Source organism: Penicillium bovifimosum (assembly GCF_028826915.1).
Source record: "Penicillium bovifimosum strain IBT 22155 chromosome Unknown utg000003l_segment0_segment0, whole genome shotgun sequence".
NCBI classification, from domain to species: Eukaryota; Fungi; Ascomycota; class Eurotiomycetes; order Eurotiales; family Aspergillaceae; genus Penicillium; species Penicillium bovifimosum.
The window spans coordinates 1,057,696-1,074,869 of NW_026622712.1; the positions used below are offsets into that span (position 1 = coordinate 1,057,696).

Genomic DNA, 17,174 nt, shown 5'->3' on the forward strand with positions numbered 1-17,174 from the left:
CATTCGCAGGGGGATCATGTGCAACGCTGAGCCCTATTCGTTGTGGGAATTGGGTTAGTTGTCTATTCTGATAATTGTCTCTCCGACCTCGTCTACAGGAATACATGCATCTTCCGAAGCATCAGCCCTTGGATATAGGGGGTGGGTGCATCATGCAATCGCCTTGGTCTGGCAAGACAATCTATGTATAGCCGGGCTCCATAGATCTGGACTGAAAAGGCCGAAGTGCAAAACTATGAGCCTTATATTAGTTGATTTGAATGAAGATTATTGACTACCAAACTAGTAAGAGAAAATAAAATCACATCCCAAGTAAATCCGCGTACTGAATTGCAAGTTGATGCCAATGTTGGGGTAGAAAGCGGTGTTGCCACTATGATTTTTTTTCGATCGCAATCAAAGCGGAGAGTTTCCATCGCCGGAAAGGAAAGCTTCCTTTAGCCTCTCTTTTGCGCGTGTCCTGGCCTCCAACCCTCGGATTTGTCCCTTCATTTGTTGATCTTACGTTTTATTTGATCTGATTCTGTTGATTTCCCCGGTAAGTCTGTGAAATTCGAGAAAGTCGTGATCCCCGCAGCCCTGTCAACCCGCCCGGTCCTTGCCATGCGCATCGTCCCCTCGCGCCGGAGCCTCAAACTGCCCTGTACGATACCAAGTCCAATATTCCTGCTGTCAAATGAGGCCACTGAGGACTTCACTCGAACTGGTGTATTCATAGGGGGATGTGGGATCTGCGAACAGTCATGGTTGCAATTTGAGGCTGGGAAACCACTGCGATCGCGACTTGCAAAACCTCAAATGGCCAGCAGCATATCTGAGACTGCTCCGAGCTGTCTATATCCTTGTTATAGGGCTTTGCACAAAGGAATTGTCTTTGCGCCCATTACAACAGCCTAGACTGGGTTGAGCACGCCGGTTGGGTTTAAAGGCGTGGAAATCGAGGACCTGCGCTAGCATGCTTCTTTCCTGCTCATGCTCATGATCGACATCGAGGGCTCTGCTTTTTACCACATCATGTCTTGCTGCGGGCTACTGGAGTCATTTTTGACAGAATACCTTGACTGACGATACTGGATTCTACAGATCACAGGGAATAAATGATTTCTAACTCCCCATCCGTCCGCCCTGGTGTGATTTCTTCGCTCAGCGATAAGCCAGACGACCTTTGACCTTATATTCGAATCCTCGACGTTTATTGAGACTTTGTGCTCGAAGCCTACTTACACGCACCCCACCGATATTCTTATCCCACCGAGACCTTCACTGGGAGGTTGTGAATCCCGATATGGCGGAGCCGACGGACTCGAGCGCCCCGCCTGGCGAATCCACCAACTCTGCGACGGAACCGAATGCGCCAGCTGCTGAGGCAGTCCAACCTTTAGCTCAAAATGAGCCCCCTCCAGTGGAGACAAATCAACCTTCGGCGGAAGTAAATCATGAACCAATACAGCATACAGAGCCTGAACGACCAGCAGAACCAGCGCAACCAATGGAGCCAGGGCAACCGACACAATCGGAAGAGCCAATTGCGCCAGCACAGCCCAAAGAATTCGCGGCGCCAGAACCGCCAGCAGAGCCAAGTCAGGCCGCCACAGGGCCAACACAGGATGCGAGCACATATCAAGCAGACGGAGCTAGCCAGCCAGCACAAGTTCCAGATGTGACACTACCATCTGTTGAATCGTCGCTTCCCGCGATTGAGTCGACCCTCCCACCTATGGACACATCACATACCTTTGATGATGCAGATCTTCACTCCTTCCACGGGTTGCCTTCTTTGGGTTCCTCTGCAGCTCCGGACATGTCGCTCCCTGCAATTGACACAACCCTTCCTTCGCTGGACCATTCCTTGCCAGCAATTGGAACCGATGATATTCCAACAATGGATGGCCATGACTTTGGTGATGGCAGTCATTTGGACCACCACGATTCGAATACTGGCACAGGAGACTCTACGGGGCCTGGGCACGACACGAACCAACACACTGGTGTAAACGGTGCATCTCACTACCATGCGCCAACCAACGGTTCCTACCAATATTCACACAGTCCTACACCCTCGCAGCAACCAGCAAGCCAGCAGTCACCGCAGACACATAACCAGCATCAATTCCAGACACAGCCGCAACATTATCAACAAAACGACATGTATCACAATTCTGGTGCTCAAGCGCAGGCACCTATCGGGTCACCGCTACCGAACAATATGCCACCGATGGCTTCGATGGGACAGTACATGACTGGTTATCCCTCCAATATGGGACAAGGAAATGCGCAAATGCGGTACCAACTGCCAGGAGATCCGAACAAGATGCTATCTGGCAATAGGCATAAGAAAGAAGTGAAGCGACGAACAAAGACTGGTTGTTTGACTTGTCGCAAACGTCGAATCAAGGTGAGTTTGAGTTGTAGTTCGCGGGGCGGGAGTCTCGCTTGTGCCCGCACCCCGCCCTTTTATTTTGTCCGCTTAATATCCACCGTCCCTCGACCTCTTTTTTTTCCCTTGTTGATTCACTTGAATTTACTTGATCAAGCTCTAACTTTCACTTAGTGCGACGAAGCACATCCTGTCTGCAGAAATTGCGTCAAAAGCAAACGTGAATGCTTGGGCTACGATCCTGTGTTTCGAACTCAAGCCTCTACACCATCGGCTATTCAACCAGCTCCTAATCCTCCACCTTCGCTGGTTGTCAATCCACAGGGTCCCTCTACCTCATCAGCACCATCATACCCTTCCTATCCTTCTGCGCCTCCTGGGTATATGCCCGCTTCGTCTCAACCATTCGCACCTTCCCTTCACTCTGAGTCGCCCAGTGCTTCCACGGACCAGCACGAGCACCGAGTTTCCATTGATTCTTCTCTGGCAGCAAGTAATCAACCAAATCATACAGACATGCAGAACACCGCTCCACGCCAACAGGGCTCAGAACCTGCATACAAAGGTGGGTCCAGCTCATAGTTTTGTTTCTTATCTGTGCATGAAGCATATGTCGCTAACAATCTTCCCCACCAGCCAAAAACCTCTACATAAATGACCTCTTCTCTTTGAGGGGGATTGCCCCTCCTCCTCCTCACCCCATCGCAACCCTCCCAGCCGGTCGCCTCGAAGAGATCCAAGCCGTATTCCTGGCTACCTATGCACCTGCGATTGACAAGCTCCTGGAGGTCCGCTGGTATTCAGAGAGTGCTCTCTCATTACTCATGGCTGATGCGCAGCTCATGGCGGATTATTCGGCTTTGATCAACGCGTTCAATGAGTGGAACCTTCAAGACGGCGAAACACTTGCTCGCCTAGAGAGCTTCGAGGCCTCGATTATCTGGAAAAGCATGTCATTATGTCGCCAGGTGCCAGATGGAGAAAACGCACAACAGGGTCGGGACTGGAATCTTTGTGTTGCTTGCGGGCGGTTAAACGTGGTGGAAGCATTGCTCACCTGGAACCACCTGGATTCAAACCCGTTGTCACGGGAGCTAGTCATGGATGCTGCCAACCCCCCGAACACCCCGGATCAGTTCCAGAGCCGCCAATTGGATTTCTGGGATCAGGTCGGAGAATTCCTTACACTTTATGACAACGAGGCAAGCTCTGCCAAGCAGATTGACGACACTCTTGGCCGGTGCCGACAATTGCTGGATACATACGAGAACCGCGACATCATCTATTCCATCTCTGTCGCACGTCATCTTGGACAGCGCTGGGCCGACTTCCCCAACAGCCTGCCCAAGGTGGGCTATACCACGGAGAAAGAGGCGGGAACTCGGCTCTTTGTTGCACAGAAGTTCCTCGAAGAGGAAGCCGAGGGCAAGGGCACAACCCAGATCTACAAGCGGATCTGCTGCATGGCAGTTCGCTCATGGTGGGTTGCTCGCGGGTAAATAACGCTGTGATCAACACACGCCTCGAGCGTATGCATTGCTCCATCCTACTCTCTTATATTCTTTGCATAATGGGTTCCCGTTTAAGAACCATTGCACCTTCTCTCGATCCTGCGTCCTCACAGTATCTTATCTTGTTTCTTTTGCGGTTGACAAACAAAAGCATCATGGGTCAGGCGTCTTGATATTCCTTTTTGCTGTTTTTTGTGGCTCCGGATGATACGGTCTCAATTATCTGCTCGTTTATAACTTACCGTTCATGCTTTCTATTGGGGTTTAGGGGACTGGGCAGTGAGCGAGGCACTATGGCGTTTTGGCCTTTTCTTCCTCCCCAACACGTGGATTCACATCGAGTCCACCTGTCTTTGTGTACATATTGATTAGATCAAATTCTATCACTCGGAACATTTCTTCTTTTCTGCTGTACACAGTAGTGGCTGTAGCCATCGCATGTTGCTGCTTTATTGGTATACTCCTTTATGCTACATAGATCATGCTCGACTATCAACTCCCGTGATCAAACCTGAAGTCTATGCAGGAAAATCCACCCAAGTCAAGGTTGCACCTTCTACTTTAGGAAGATTCGTACCTGCCCTATCAGTTCCCACAATGTCAGCTGATCTCGACTCGAATCCTAATCTCTCCCACTTCACCCTGGAACATGAATCCAATATCCCTCGTCGAATCAACCAGCTCAACCTCCCTGCGCACAAACCGGCTCGTATCAGGACCATCCCGGGCCTCAATCCCAGAGCCAACACCAGGTCTTTCCTCATCCTCACTATCTTCATCCCACTCAACCATGCCATCACCCGCCGCCTTCTCCACAGGATCCCACTCATCCGTCTCCCAAATCAACCGAAACCAAAACGCCGGCAGCCCAAAGAGCCGCGACACTAGCGCCTTAATCTGGTAAGTATCAAATGAGCCAGGGACCTCCTTGACAAGCCTCTTGGGCCCATCGTCGCCCGGTGGTAGATAAAACGCCATCTTAACAAGCCGCGCGGCAACAGACCGCGGATGGATAACTCTCGCCCCGGAGCCATCTGAAATAACGGCTCTTGTGATGGTCGGCTCGGCATAGAGCTCGCACAGCTCCCGGTACCGCGGGTGCGTGTCGAGAATAGCGGGTTCTTCTGCCTCGCTCGTGGCAGAGAGCTCCTTGCCGATGAGGGAGAGGTAGTACATTTCGGCGTTTGAGCGGTCTTGTGGGGAAATGGTGCTGTAGTTTAGGATTGTGAGGGATGGTGGGAAGCGAGAGAGGGTTAGCATGAACGCCTCGTCGACGGTCATTGGTTTGGAGGCTTCTGTGATTGTTGGTGGGAGGGGTGGGAGGTCGAAGAGGGGGTTGCCGGTTATTCGGAGGGTTGTTAGGGCTGGGAAGACGGTTGGAAGTTTGTTGAGGATTGCCCAGGAGGTGATTTTGTTGCGGGATATGTCGAGGGAGCGGAGAGTTGGTGGAAATTGGAAGTCTATGGTGTTGTCTGTTGGGTCTTTGTTCACGGTGGAGAGATTGTTGCCGCGGATGGAGAGGTGTTGGAGGTTGGGGAGTGCGGCGATATGGCGCAGGGCTGATAGTGAGGTTATCTCGTTGTGCTCGAGCGTTAGGGTTGTAATGGTGCTGGGGAGTGGACTGGTTAAGTCTGTGAGCTGGTTGGCGGATGCTGTAAGAGATGTCAAGTCTGGGAATCGAGATGCAATGGCAGTAATCTATGTTCAAAGTTAGGTTTGATCAAGATCATTGGCAATGAATATATGCATACTTCATCCCAGGTAAGTAGCGTGTCATCTAAATGTAGCTCCGTGATTCCATTGAAGGTCAGGTCATCCTCCAAAGGTAGAAATCGGTTTCCACTGGTTTCGAGTCAGCTCAGCCACGAATGTGTTCATAAATCCATAGACTCACTTGAGCTTTAGCCGTCTCAGATGCTTGAGCTGATCGCAGATATCCCAGACATCCCGCCACCGACTCAGCAAGCTGCGACCGAGATCGAGTTCCGTGATCTTGGGACAGGTTTCCCCAATCTTCCGCGCCTCTTCGCCATGCTCCTCCCGAGCCTGGTCATAAGAAGCAAGAACGCCGACAATCAGCAAGCCATCAAGTAAAACAATGCGCAAATCCTGTAGCTCAGCAAGCTGTTTCCGAATCTTCTCGAACCCAACTTCCTCAACGACTTTGCCACTGATCTCAATTGCCTTGGCTCGAGCAGCTGCCGCACCCAGCAAAGCGGCGTCCGCAAAGTCTTGCTCAGACTCAGAAGCATACTTCTCCCGCAGGGCTTCTAAGAAGCTCCGGGGTGGATCTGAAGGCCTGGAGGGGCGGACAAAAGACCCCGCTGTTGGATGTTTACTTTTGCCTGAGACCAAATCAGTAACTATTTCATGTCTATACAATTGAAGATACACTTACAGGAGAAGTATCTGACACTTCTATGTTCTCCTGAGTGCTTGCCTCGTGTTGCTTCGTCCCATTCGACTCCTAACCAGTCGCCGCTGGTTCCTTCAACGGGTCCCACATATCGGATGGTACACAAGTGGCCGTCGAATGACCGACGTTGGCCCACTGCTGGAACGCTCATCGCTCCAGTCAGGCTTAATATGTCGTTTGTCTTAAGTCACAACTCACAAGTGTTCTGGAGATGTTGCTTTGGCTGTGCTTCATAGTGTATGCATTGATTCGGCAGGCGGTGTGTAGAGGCATAAAGATAGATCTTTGCAGTTCAACCATCCAACAGGAAGGCGGTCGACGCCATACCGCCTCCTACATCGAACTCCTACCAGGTCCAGGTAAACCTCAGTCAACTTTCTCAGAGCTGATAAAACCGCCAGCATGGATTACCAGGTACGCAATCCCTCACCCCATCGCTTAAAGCCAAACCCCCTATCCAGCCATCTCCAAAAACTCTAAGACTAACCCAACCCCCCAGAACCGCGCAGGCTCCAAATTCGGCGGCGGCGGCGTCGCCTCCAAATCCGCCACGAACGCCGACAGACGCGAGCGTCTACGCCAACTCGCGCTGGAAACAATCGACATCGAAAAAGACCCCTACATATTCAAAAACCACCTCGGCAGCTTCGAATGCCGCCTCTGCCTAACAGTGCACCAAAACGACGGCTCCTACCTCGCCCACACCCAAGGCCGCAAGCACCAAACCAACCTCGCGCGACGCGCCGCGCGCGACGCCCGCGAAGGCAAAAATCAAGACCAGGCCTCCGCAGCCGTCGCGGGCGTGCAGGTCAAAAAGCAGCTGATTAAGATCGGACGACCGGGTTACAAGATTACCAAGATTCGGGATCCGTTGACGCGGCAGCATGGTTTGCTGTTTCAGTTGCAGTTTCAGGAGATTACGCCCGGCGTGGTGCCGAGAGTGAGGTTTATGTCGGCTTTTGAGCAGAAGGTGGAGAATCCCGATAATAGGTTCCAGTATTTGGTTGTTGCCGCGGAGCCGTATCAGACTTGTGGGTTTAAGTTGCAGGCTAAAGAGATTGATCGACGGGATGAGAGGTATTGGACTTGGTTTGATGAGGATAGTAAGGAGTTTTGGATTCAGATTTTGTTCAAGACGGAGAGGGAGGAGAGGTTTAGTGGTGTGCCCGGTTTGGCGCCCATGAAGAGCTGAGAAAATCAGCAAAGATGACGGTTTTTGTTGTTCATACGTCTGGCTGGCTCTTGTGAGGGTTGGTCTCTACGGTGGGAATCAGGATAGGCGTTTTGGGGGTTACTTTTTGTGCATAATATCTTATCTGATCCTCGAGCGACTCGCTTTTACGACATTTGATACTCAATCTCATGGCAGTGTGCCTAACCCAATGCTCGCAACTTGGTTCATGGGCACTTGGATGTGTGCAATGTGCAATGTACGATGTAGATGGCTGGGTATGTATATAGCCCAGAGAACAGTGAGAATAGCCATGGGCATTGAACACAGCCAAGTGACTGTTCTTCAGCAAGTATCGTATCCAGGTTCTACAGATCTTATATGTCTCATGGGCAGTATACCACTTGGTCGAGAAGAAAGCTGTAGTCGGAAAGAGTTCATTTTTCCTTAGGACGATCCTCGCCATCCTGAGATGTAATCAAAGCTGGAATTGCAACATAGCACACTCCTAATCAGCTAGCTCTCTCCAACCAGGAAAGAATGTTTTCGTTTCGACAGGATGCAAGCGTTAGATACACAAGCCGTATGTATCAACAACCGAAACAAGAAGATGGGTCATAATTTTAGAAAACAACATCGCGCTGATATGCTCAATGATAATGTGGAACAAGATGAAAACAGATCCGAGCTGTTTTCTCGCTGAAAAAAAGTACCATGGCGAAAACACCAAGGCAAGCCCTGCTTGCCTCCATTGTCCCGACGAATCGGCCAGTCTCGGAAACACAACCAAAGCTTAGTTGCTCTGGAAGGCATTGAAGGCCTTATAGGTGTAGCCGATGAAAGGCAAGCTCATCTCGGCTTCCTGCGACTCCGGCATGGCACGAGCCTGGGCACGGTAGATTGCGCTGGTATCCTCCTGGGGAATCTCGTCAATCGGGAAGTACGACACATCAATGTTGGAGCTGAGACGCGGCTCGAAGGGAGCACGGATGCCACGCAGTTGATCCCAAACTACTCCCCTGAAGAAGGGGTGGTTTTTGATCTGGGTGGCGCCGCCGTGTTGGCCGCCTTCGCTGCCAATGCGATGGTCCGGGTCACACAAGAAACTATTGAGTCAGTTAGCGGGTGTCCTCTTCTTGTTCTGTTCTTTCGTGCAGCCGAGGATTAGAACTTACCTCCGGATCAGCCCCTCGGAGTCACGGGAAAGGGTCAGTTCATCGGGGAAGTACAAGCACTCTCTCCAGTTGACGATTTTACGATAAGTGTCATTTGTGTCTTCAGCACAGAACGGAGGCCAGCCTACGAGACACTCGAACATGATAGCACCCACAGACCACCAGTCGCAGAGGTAAGTGTAACCCTGACCATTGAAGATCTCAGGAGCGATATAATCCGGAGTTCCAACGGTGGAATAAGCCATGGCCCGACGGGACTTCCTCCATGTGTTGATCTGACCGCGGTTGGACACCGTCAAATTGATAGCATCGTTGAAGTAGCCAGAGTTGCGATTCCGATCCTTGGAAGTGGAGTTCTTGAGGAGGTTCTGATAATAAGCGTTGTCGTGAGTCTTCTTGCCTCCAGTGGACAGACCGAAGTCAGTAAGCTTGACATGGCCACCACGGTCAAGCAAGATGTTGTCAGGTTTGATATCACTGCGTAAGAGATTGTCAGTATGAGATAATCGTGTGACGACATGGCTGGCACCAATAATTCAGAATTGCTTACCGGTGAAGGAAACCAAGTTTGTGTACGGCTTCAATTGCCATCACGACCTCGGCCATGTAGAACCGAGTGATATCCTCAGAGAAGATCTCATACTTGATCAACATTGTCATCAAATCACCACCAGGCAAGAACTCCATCAGCAGGTAAAGGTACGCAGCGTCCTGGAACGATGCGTGCAGCTTGACCAGCCATGGGTTGTCCTTCGAATCCGCCAAAATATCACGCTCAGCACGGACGTGGGCCAATTGATCCTTCTTGAACATCTCCGTCTTGATCAACGATTTGAGAGCGTAAATCTTGTTGTCGGTCTTGCGCCGCACGAGTTTGACCTCACCGAACGCACCCTTTCCAATAATCTTGATGGTCTGGAAGTTGGATGGTGTCTCCTTCGTGCGTAGGAATCGAAGGAAGTCGGACTCTCTCTTGGAAATCCCCTCAGCATCCTGACGCTTCTTCTCGACGGGAAGGTTGGGGTCAAAGACGATCTTGTCGAGTTCCGCAGAGCTGTACGAGTGAGAATAGTGAGTATGGACACCAGAATATGACCAGGATATGAGCTCAAAATTTCTTAGACTTACCGCACGTTACGGTCACGGGCCCGTTCAATACTATCCTGGAAAAACACAGTCACCACCTCCTTTGCAACCTTTCCTCGCTTGTGTACATTCTCTGAGTACCGATCGGGGAAACGTTGCAACTCTTCATTCTCAGAGGGTGGGCGGGGGCTGCGAGGGACCGGGGGAATTAGGTGTGATTGTTGGCCGGGCGCTTGAGTGGGGGTGCCGCCAGCGGTGCGAGGCCGCTGTGCTGGGGCAGCAGTCCTGTTGTTGTTGTAAAACCCTGCACGGTTTGCATTAAGGTCCTGGTTGGAGAATTGCTGGATCAGACCGTTGGTACCATCGGGGTAACCGGGGCGCGTTTGGTAGGCAGGCTGGGGTGATTGCAATGCTTGCTGTTGCGCGTATTGCTGTTGCTGAGCATACTGTGCCTGCACCTGGGGTGGGTAGTGGCTGGGCAGAAAATAGCCTGGGGCGTAAGCTGGGTTAGAGGGGTCGACATAATCCTGAGCCCCCTGAGTTTGATAGATGGGTTGGGGGAATGCGGAGGGGGTGGTGGGATAGGCGCGGTTGTTGGCATTGTAGTTGCGGTCGTAACCATAATTCATGTTATTACGGTTGTTGTTGTTATTGGGATCCATCTTGTAAGCTTCGTCCCAACTTGTGTGGTGAAGACGGTAAAGAAGTTGAGGCGGAATTTAAGAGGGCGGGGAGTTTAAAGAAGCGGTGGCTCAGGAGGCAATCTAGCCCCAGCCTGACTGGTTGGCTTTTGTTTACGCTTAGCTCGTGAAACACCTCTATGTACACAGTACTCCTAGAGGTCTGTGATTCTTTTTAAGAGCCAATTAATATTTTGAAACTCTTGACTAGAGATTTTATGTGATCACTGTTGTATTGGAGTGTGCTAAGGTCTTGGATGGTCTGATGCGTACTCCAATGTACTCCCAAGTTGATCCTATTCCACATATCCACTCACTCACAGTCACAAGTCACAACACCCAGTGGATCACAGATAGATGTCTGACAGCTTTTTGGGAAAGTGTCTCTGGAATCCAGGGGGAGGGGCACTGTGTATAGGTACCTAAGTACTTTGGCATGTTGCGATAGGTCTCGAATTTCAGTGTGGACTGTCAATGCACGAGAGGCCCTCACGACATAATTGAGTCGTCTTCACCTGACAACTGGTGCTCTTAGAGACTTTGACTGTCTTTCTGTGCGTGTCCTTGAACTATGGGTTCACTAAGGCCGAACTAAAGCCCAATGAAGGGTCTGAAGTTGCATACAGTGTGGCTGGGCAGTACCATCCTGTGTATTTCATCGACATCGTGGAGTTAACCTCGACAAATGCAGAGGCAAAAGAATGGTCCAATGGAGTGATAGAATCAACAGGCTTCATGAGCCCGCAACAGCACTCAAGTCTCAAATCTCATTGAAGTCGACAGGGAAGACATGAATCAGCCGCCATTTATATGATTTCACGTGACTGCGGATTAAGGTTGCCCCGGGTCAACAATTTTCCCCGAACGAGCATGTGTCGGGCGGACTTTATTTGAACATTCAGACCACTTTCACCAGTATACAGCCCAATGGCAGACTCCTCAAGCTCTGCTGCGCCCTCGGGCGCTGCAAAGCCCAAGGCGGCTCCGAAGCCGCCTAACCCTGCCTTCAAGATGATGGGTATGGATGGCGTCGTTGCCCAGATTTATGGCCACAGGATACTAACACCGTTGTTTCAACAGGTCTCCCGAATATGCGCTTCAAACTGCCCTCCCGCAACTGGATGATCTTCCTCACAATCACAGGATCGTTCGCCGGTACTCTTATGTACGACCGTCGCGAGAAACGCCGAGTGCAACAAAAATGGTCGGAGCTCGTGGCTCACATCTCAAAAGAATCTCTGCCGATTGACCAAATGCGCCGGAAACTGACGGTGTATCTGGCTGCGCCCCCCGGAGATGGCCTGCGCGTCGCTCGAGACCATTTCAAGGAATACGTCAAGCCGATACTCGTGGCCGCGGCTTTGGACTACACTGTCGTCGAAGGGCGTCGGGAGGGCGAGGTGAGAGCTAGCACGGCAGAGAGCATCCGTAAGCTGCGCCGGAAGGCCGGCGAGCCCAGCTCAGCCGTCGAAGAAACCGGTGTGGAGGCGGTTGTCGCTGCTACCCGGGCAGGCATGGGAATCCGCGACGAGCCAGGCACAAAGGGCGACTTGGTCATTGGCCGACACACCTGGAAAGAGTATATTCGGGGCTTGCATGAGGGATGGCTTGGTCCTTTGGATGCCCCAGCTCCACCTCAAGAGGAGCTGCCGGTGGATACTCTCGAGACCGCTAGCGCGGAGCAACCCGCTGGTCTCATGAACCCCGAGGTCGCAACCATCGATTCCCCCGAGTTCTCCGAAGACGCAAAACCAGAGACACCCGAGACCGAGGCCGAGGAACCCAAGAAGGAAGAAGAAAAAGAAAAGAAGCCCGCAGGCCCTACTCCCGCATACATCTATCCCTCCGAATACTCGTCCGCCAGCCTCCCCCCTTCTCTCCCCCAGTCCTTCGACAGCTCCATCCCCGTTGAATTCCCCCACCTTCTCGGCTTCCTGAACACTCCCATCCGAATTTACCGCTTCCTCACACAACGATACCTTGCCGAGGACGTCGGCCGCGACGTTGCCGCACTCGTCCTTGCCAATAGCTCCCGTCCATACCGCGATGACGCATTCAGTGCAGACTCCGAACCCACGGCTGCCAGCATCGACTCCACTCCATCTCCCGACAGCTCGTTCGCCGATCTCTCCCCTCGCAACTACGAGCAGCAGACCGTGATGCAGGCTGCCGAGAAGGAGTGGCACAAGTCTGTGCACAAGCGCGAAGAAGACGAGAAGGAGCGCGAGTGGCTCGACGATGTCGTGCTCGATCCGCGCATTGCCTCGCGCATGCAGCGCGCCATTCTCTCTCCGGAAGACGAGGCTCGCTCCCAGCGCCTTGCTCAGCAACAGGAGTACATCCTGGGCGAAGAGCGTCCGGCTCCCGTTCCTTTCTGGAAGCGCATGTGGATTAAGTACGGCAATGGTGAGAGTGAAGAGGACCTGCGACGCAAGCCCATTCTTGGCAACCTTGACGGTGAAGATGGACAGTAAAGCGATATTCCACGGTTTGAAGTTTGAAACATGTTCATTTACTAGAACGCTTACGGGATGGCATTGTTGAGTACGGCATGTGTTCGTCTTTTTCGTTTAGCATATTGTGACTCCCTCCTCGGCTTGTATATTAAAGGCGCTTTTTGATATTTTGATGTCTCCGTTTAGAAATGTACATTGATAACGGTATTTTCCAAGTTTGAAGTTTGATTGTTCTACATGTAGCCCTCTTTTTGGCAGTGAACACTGACACATTATCACCTCTGTATCTCCTGCTTGGCCTCGGCCAATATCAGAGTAGATTCCCCCTCGTCTTTCTCTATATTTTCGTTACAACCCCTCACCCCCAAGATCCGAACTTCTGCAATTGCTTTATATCGCTAGACGGCTAGGCAATTCATGATCGGAGCGGGCATTGGAATGGGAGTCCGCATGACCCCCCATCCATATCAAATCAGTTCAGCACAAAGACGGAAGACTCTGGCCACTTCTTGCTAGCCTTCTCGGCGTATGCAGTCTTTTCGCTGCCCCACTTATCCAAAACATCCAAGCCGGCGATAGCCTCGTCAATGGTAATATCGGACGAATCGAGAGTAGCAAGCAGGTCTTGCTCACATTGCGACTTGGACTCCGGCTTCAGGAGTTGGCGGCCAGACAAGCCGGCGTGCACGTGTGAGACGCTGCCCTTGTTAGCAGAGAGGTAAGACTCGTTCCACTCTTCAAGATTCTGGGATTTCGGGAGCAGCTTGTCGAATTCGGCATTGACTACTTCGGCGACCGGCTCGGGAAGAGGCTCGGAGAGGCTATCGAGAGACTGACGGAAGCGAAGCAATTGAAGGTGTAGAGTGGGGTTGGAGGGATCAATGGAGTGAGCGGCGGCAAGGCACTTGACGGCGAGGAGGTGCTTGTCTATAATCCTATTAGCATAGGTTCCTTGGCAGGAACTACTGAATCAACTTACTTCTCCTAGAGTGGACCTCGAAGCCGAGGCATTGGGCTTCGACGTTCTGGGGGCTGGACTCAAGTAGTGGCGTCAGGAACTTCAAGACATCCTTCATGGGATCCTGGGTCTGGACCAAGTTGTTGCCCATAGGATCGGGATCTTCCGTCTTGGTCTCTCCGTCCGCACTCTTGGCATTGGCGGCAGCCGCCTTCCTTGCTGCACGTTTATCGGCTTCGAGTTTCTCCAAGCGCTGCTGCTCCTTCTTGGCCTTCTTGAGAGCCTTCTTTCTCTGGTTCTCGTCGGTTGAGTCGAGTCCATTGACTCCGCTGGGAATAGGTCCATGCACAAGGTCCGGCTGGTCGTGAAGAAGAAGGTGGGCCTTGACAGCTCCAATGGCCATCCGTGTGTAGAAGGGGTGCTCGCGCAGGCGATCTTCCCAGCGAATCATATCAACGTAGGCTCGGATCATGCCCTTGCGGAGAGAGAAGCCGTGGAAGTCGAACTGGTCTTCTTGCCAAGTGTCGAAAATGTTGTAAACTGAATGGAAGCGCTTCAGGGCGAGACCCAGCTTCTTCTGTCGGAGGAACGCCTCGGCATCCTCAGTCAAGAACCAGGTGCACTGCATCTCGTGAAGATCACCCAAAGTGCCACCGACGGTCTCGTTGCGCGTAAATTTGCTCATGAGGTCCAGAGCCTTCTCGTTATCGTTGTTTCGGAGCGCGTATTTGGCCGCCTTGGTGTTGATGTGGCGATCCTTCTCATCCAGCAGTCGAGCCTTCTCCATCTCCTCTGCTGCCTTTTCGGGGTTTCCGTAGTGCTTCCAGATTCGCGCCTTGGTCATATGATATTCCACGGCCTTTGGTGACAGCTCAATGGCTTTCTCAACATTCTCCATAGCCTTAGAGAGGTTGCGGCTGAGGTGGTAGTTGTAGTGTTGAGCGAGGAAGTAGTATGTGCTTGATAGGAATTCGTTGTGCTTATCATCCCCGTTTGATTCCGCGGACCCGTTCGCTGCCTCCCCGGAAAGATATCCTTCTACCAACCCTTGTACGACGTCACGCTTGGCTGGGTTGACGTAGAGGTTCTTGATATTCACAAATAATGAAGGAACGCCCTTCTTCAGCATGCGCTGCAAGTAGGCGTCGGCGGCCTGCTTGAACTCATCACCTTCAAGGAAATCAAGAGGGATGCGACGAGCGGCATCACAGCGGGGGTTCTTCTCCACCCACTCGTCGTATAGAGTCTTCAATGCCTTGTGGTCGGTCTCAGCAATACCCTTGGCCAGAATCAATCCATTGTAGTAGATGGAGTTATCCGGGTTGCGCTCCAGGAGAGCTGTATATGCCGCCTCCGCGTCGGCCTTGCGGCCTAATCGCAAAAGGTAATCCGCCTTCATCTCCATGACGGCGAGCACATCGGTGCATCGGTATCCAACAGCCTCGAGGTGTTCTAGGGCTCTCTCAATATCTCCAGTCTCCGCGATGATGCTATTCTTGTACAAAGTGGCCTCTGAATTCTCCATATCGGCGACGTGCGGTACCGCACCCTTCAGTGTGTCCTCGTAGGTGGTCAGAACCTTCTCAGCCTCAGCCAAATCTCCGGCCAAGTGATGAGCGATCGCAAGCGCGGTCCAGTTCTGGCGGAATGCCGGCCGAGCCTGCAGCATCGCACTGCGACTCCGGATGTATCCCTGGTAATCCCGCATTTGCATCTGGAGCAGTGCCAGGTCACGCTGAATGGGCTGCGATTCGGGCTCAAGGCGCAGAGCAAATCGGTATGCCTTGATGGCCTCCTCATAGTTCTTCTCCTGGCGCAATAGCAACCCATACACATGCCAGGTGATATGCGACTTCATGTCATTCTGGAGAGCCTTCTTGGCGAGTGCAAAGGCCTCTTCCATTTGTCCAATTTGACTCATATTCAAAGCCTTCATGGCTTGTGTATCGCCATGTTTGGGGTTTTTGCGAAGGACCTGATCTGCTGTCTTGATGCCTATGCAAAAGTAAAACGTGGTTAGACAGGTTTTAGGTTGGGGCGACACCAAACCTACCTTTCTTATACTGTTTCATCTCAAAGTGGTGAACCACTTGACGAAACAAGGATTGGTCCTTGGAGCTCAATGTTTCCGGCATGATGGGCGATGCTGACGTCGACGGACCTGACTTGTGCGAGTGAGGAATCGATGTGTGCGGGGGACGACTTCTCCGAGTCCGATCTTGGCAAGGCTACCGGGCCGATAAGATAGCATCGAACTTCAGGAACACAGGCGATTTTAGGTTTTATACTACGCTGAAGCACTGGAGGGCATTGAATTTAAGGCTGCAGTTGTATGCTCCGGTTATGTATGGCGGTCAAACTACTGCCCCGTGAATGTACATGTGGTGATATAGCGTATCGTATATACTATTTCCAATCCTGCAGAGTAGCAGAGCGACCTTGAAACCTTGGAATGCATATTTTCCTTTCCTATATATTGCTACGGCGTACTGTTACTTTTATAGGCCACTGTTATCTATGTACTTCCCTATAGTGTTGCAGTGATGAAGCTTCATACGCTCAAGAAAATCACGGTAAGCTGTTTAGATGTACATTGGGCAAAGACCCCGGTCTAAAGAAGAGTTGAGTAGTATGTGACGATCCCGTGTCTGTATACAGTGGCATACCCCTACTAGAAAAATTACTTCTGATGAGTGTGCCGCCAGTTATCGAGAGCTTCTTGCCATGAAGAAGGGCCATTGCACTTTTCCGACACCAAACCCCACGTTCGGGCCCGCACGATCTCTTCAATGGTGCGCTCATTGCGAATCAAATTGGCCAATGATTCAGTGCGTGCCTCACGCGGAAAGAAGCGACCAGAATACGGGTCCAAGCGTTCATCGACTACTCGTTCCCGGTCACGGGCGGATTCCGTCTCCCGCAGAATCAAGTCGGGATCTTCGGGATCCGGACTCGTTGCCACACCAGCGCAGTAAGTGAGAGCATCTGATCTTGTTTGCCATGATGGGAACAGCACCTTATCCTTGAAGCTCTGACAGGCCTCCGGCTGGATTGTTCTTCGTGGCCTAGACTCAGTGTGACGCGCGGCTGTTGAAGACGGGTCAAAACCTGCCTGGGCAGGTGTAATCAGAGCATTGAGGTTTTGCGTAATCGAGTCATCGATGGTAGACCGTGAAAGACGAAGAAAGTCTGAGCAACAGACAGGAAAGTCAACATAAGCCGGTTCTGAGACGCCACTTGGAAACATACCTCTGAATAGTCGCTCGTCAAAGCAGAACCGAGGACTCAGCGCCGGCGCCGCCGTTGATGAGGCTTGTGACATCCTCCCACGGGTTTCCTCCCCG

At 51.8% G+C, this 17,174-nt stretch overlaps 7 protein-coding genes across 7 annotated transcripts; 3 read left to right on the forward strand and 4 right to left on the reverse strand.

The window, feature by feature from the left end:
- Positions 1 to 1,285: 1,285 nt before the first annotated feature.
- On the forward strand, positions 1,286 to 3,876 carry N7515_003454 (putative C6 finger domain protein; the record flags this gene model as incomplete). The annotated part of the gene is made up of 3 exons (XM_056664198.1): positions 1,286 to 2,395; positions 2,552 to 2,942; positions 3,014 to 3,876. The coding sequence occupies 3 exons, from the start codon at positions 1,286 to 1,288 to the stop codon at positions 3,874 to 3,876; spliced, it is 2,364 nt and encodes a 787-aa protein (XP_056523255.1).
- Positions 3,877 to 4,488: 612 nt separating this feature from the next.
- On the reverse strand, positions 4,489 to 6,455 carry N7515_003455 (uncharacterized protein; the record flags this gene model as incomplete). Its single annotated transcript, XM_056664199.1, has 4 exons — positions 4,489 to 5,586; positions 5,640 to 5,730; positions 5,783 to 6,233; positions 6,287 to 6,455. The coding sequence occupies 4 exons, from the start codon at positions 6,453 to 6,455 to the stop codon at positions 4,489 to 4,491; spliced, it is 1,809 nt and encodes a 602-aa protein (XP_056523256.1).
- Positions 6,456 to 6,706: 251 nt separating this feature from the next.
- Positions 6,707 to 7,496, forward strand: N7515_003456 (spliceosome assembly protein PRP11; the record flags this gene model as incomplete). The annotated part of the gene is made up of 2 exons (XM_056664200.1): positions 6,707 to 6,718; positions 6,804 to 7,496. 2 exons carry the CDS (start codon positions 6,707 to 6,709, stop codon positions 7,494 to 7,496), a joined length of 705 nt encoding a protein of 234 aa, XP_056523257.1.
- A 772-nt stretch (positions 7,497 to 8,268) lies between these two features.
- Positions 8,269 to 10,398, reverse strand: N7515_003457 (serine/threonine protein kinase CBK1; the record flags this gene model as incomplete). Its single annotated transcript, XM_056664201.1, has 4 exons — positions 8,269 to 8,581; positions 8,651 to 9,127; positions 9,201 to 9,704; positions 9,779 to 10,398. 4 exons carry the CDS (start codon positions 10,396 to 10,398, stop codon positions 8,269 to 8,271), a joined length of 1,914 nt encoding a protein of 637 aa, XP_056523258.1.
- Positions 10,399 to 11,343: 945 nt separating this feature from the next.
- On the forward strand, positions 11,344 to 12,890 carry N7515_003458 (Tim22-complex subunit TIM54; the record flags this gene model as incomplete). The annotated part of the gene is made up of 2 exons (XM_056664202.1): positions 11,344 to 11,434; positions 11,497 to 12,890. 2 exons carry the CDS (start codon positions 11,344 to 11,346, stop codon positions 12,888 to 12,890), a joined length of 1,485 nt encoding a protein of 494 aa, XP_056523259.1.
- A 454-nt stretch (positions 12,891 to 13,344) lies between these two features.
- Positions 13,345 to 15,965, reverse strand: N7515_003459 (peptide alpha-N-acetyltransferase complex A subunit NAT1; the record flags this gene model as incomplete). Its single annotated transcript, XM_056664203.1, has 3 exons — positions 13,345 to 13,799; positions 13,852 to 15,825; positions 15,884 to 15,965. 3 exons carry the CDS (start codon positions 15,963 to 15,965, stop codon positions 13,345 to 13,347), a joined length of 2,511 nt encoding a protein of 836 aa, XP_056523260.1.
- A 545-nt stretch (positions 15,966 to 16,510) lies between these two features.
- N7515_003460 (MIX23 family protein) lies at positions 16,511 to 17,152 on the reverse strand (the record flags this gene model as incomplete). Its single annotated transcript, XM_056664204.1, has 2 exons — positions 16,511 to 17,019; positions 17,080 to 17,152. The coding sequence occupies 2 exons, from the start codon at positions 17,150 to 17,152 to the stop codon at positions 16,511 to 16,513; spliced, it is 582 nt and encodes a 193-aa protein (XP_056523261.1).
- Positions 17,153 to 17,174: the final 22 nt, after the last annotated feature.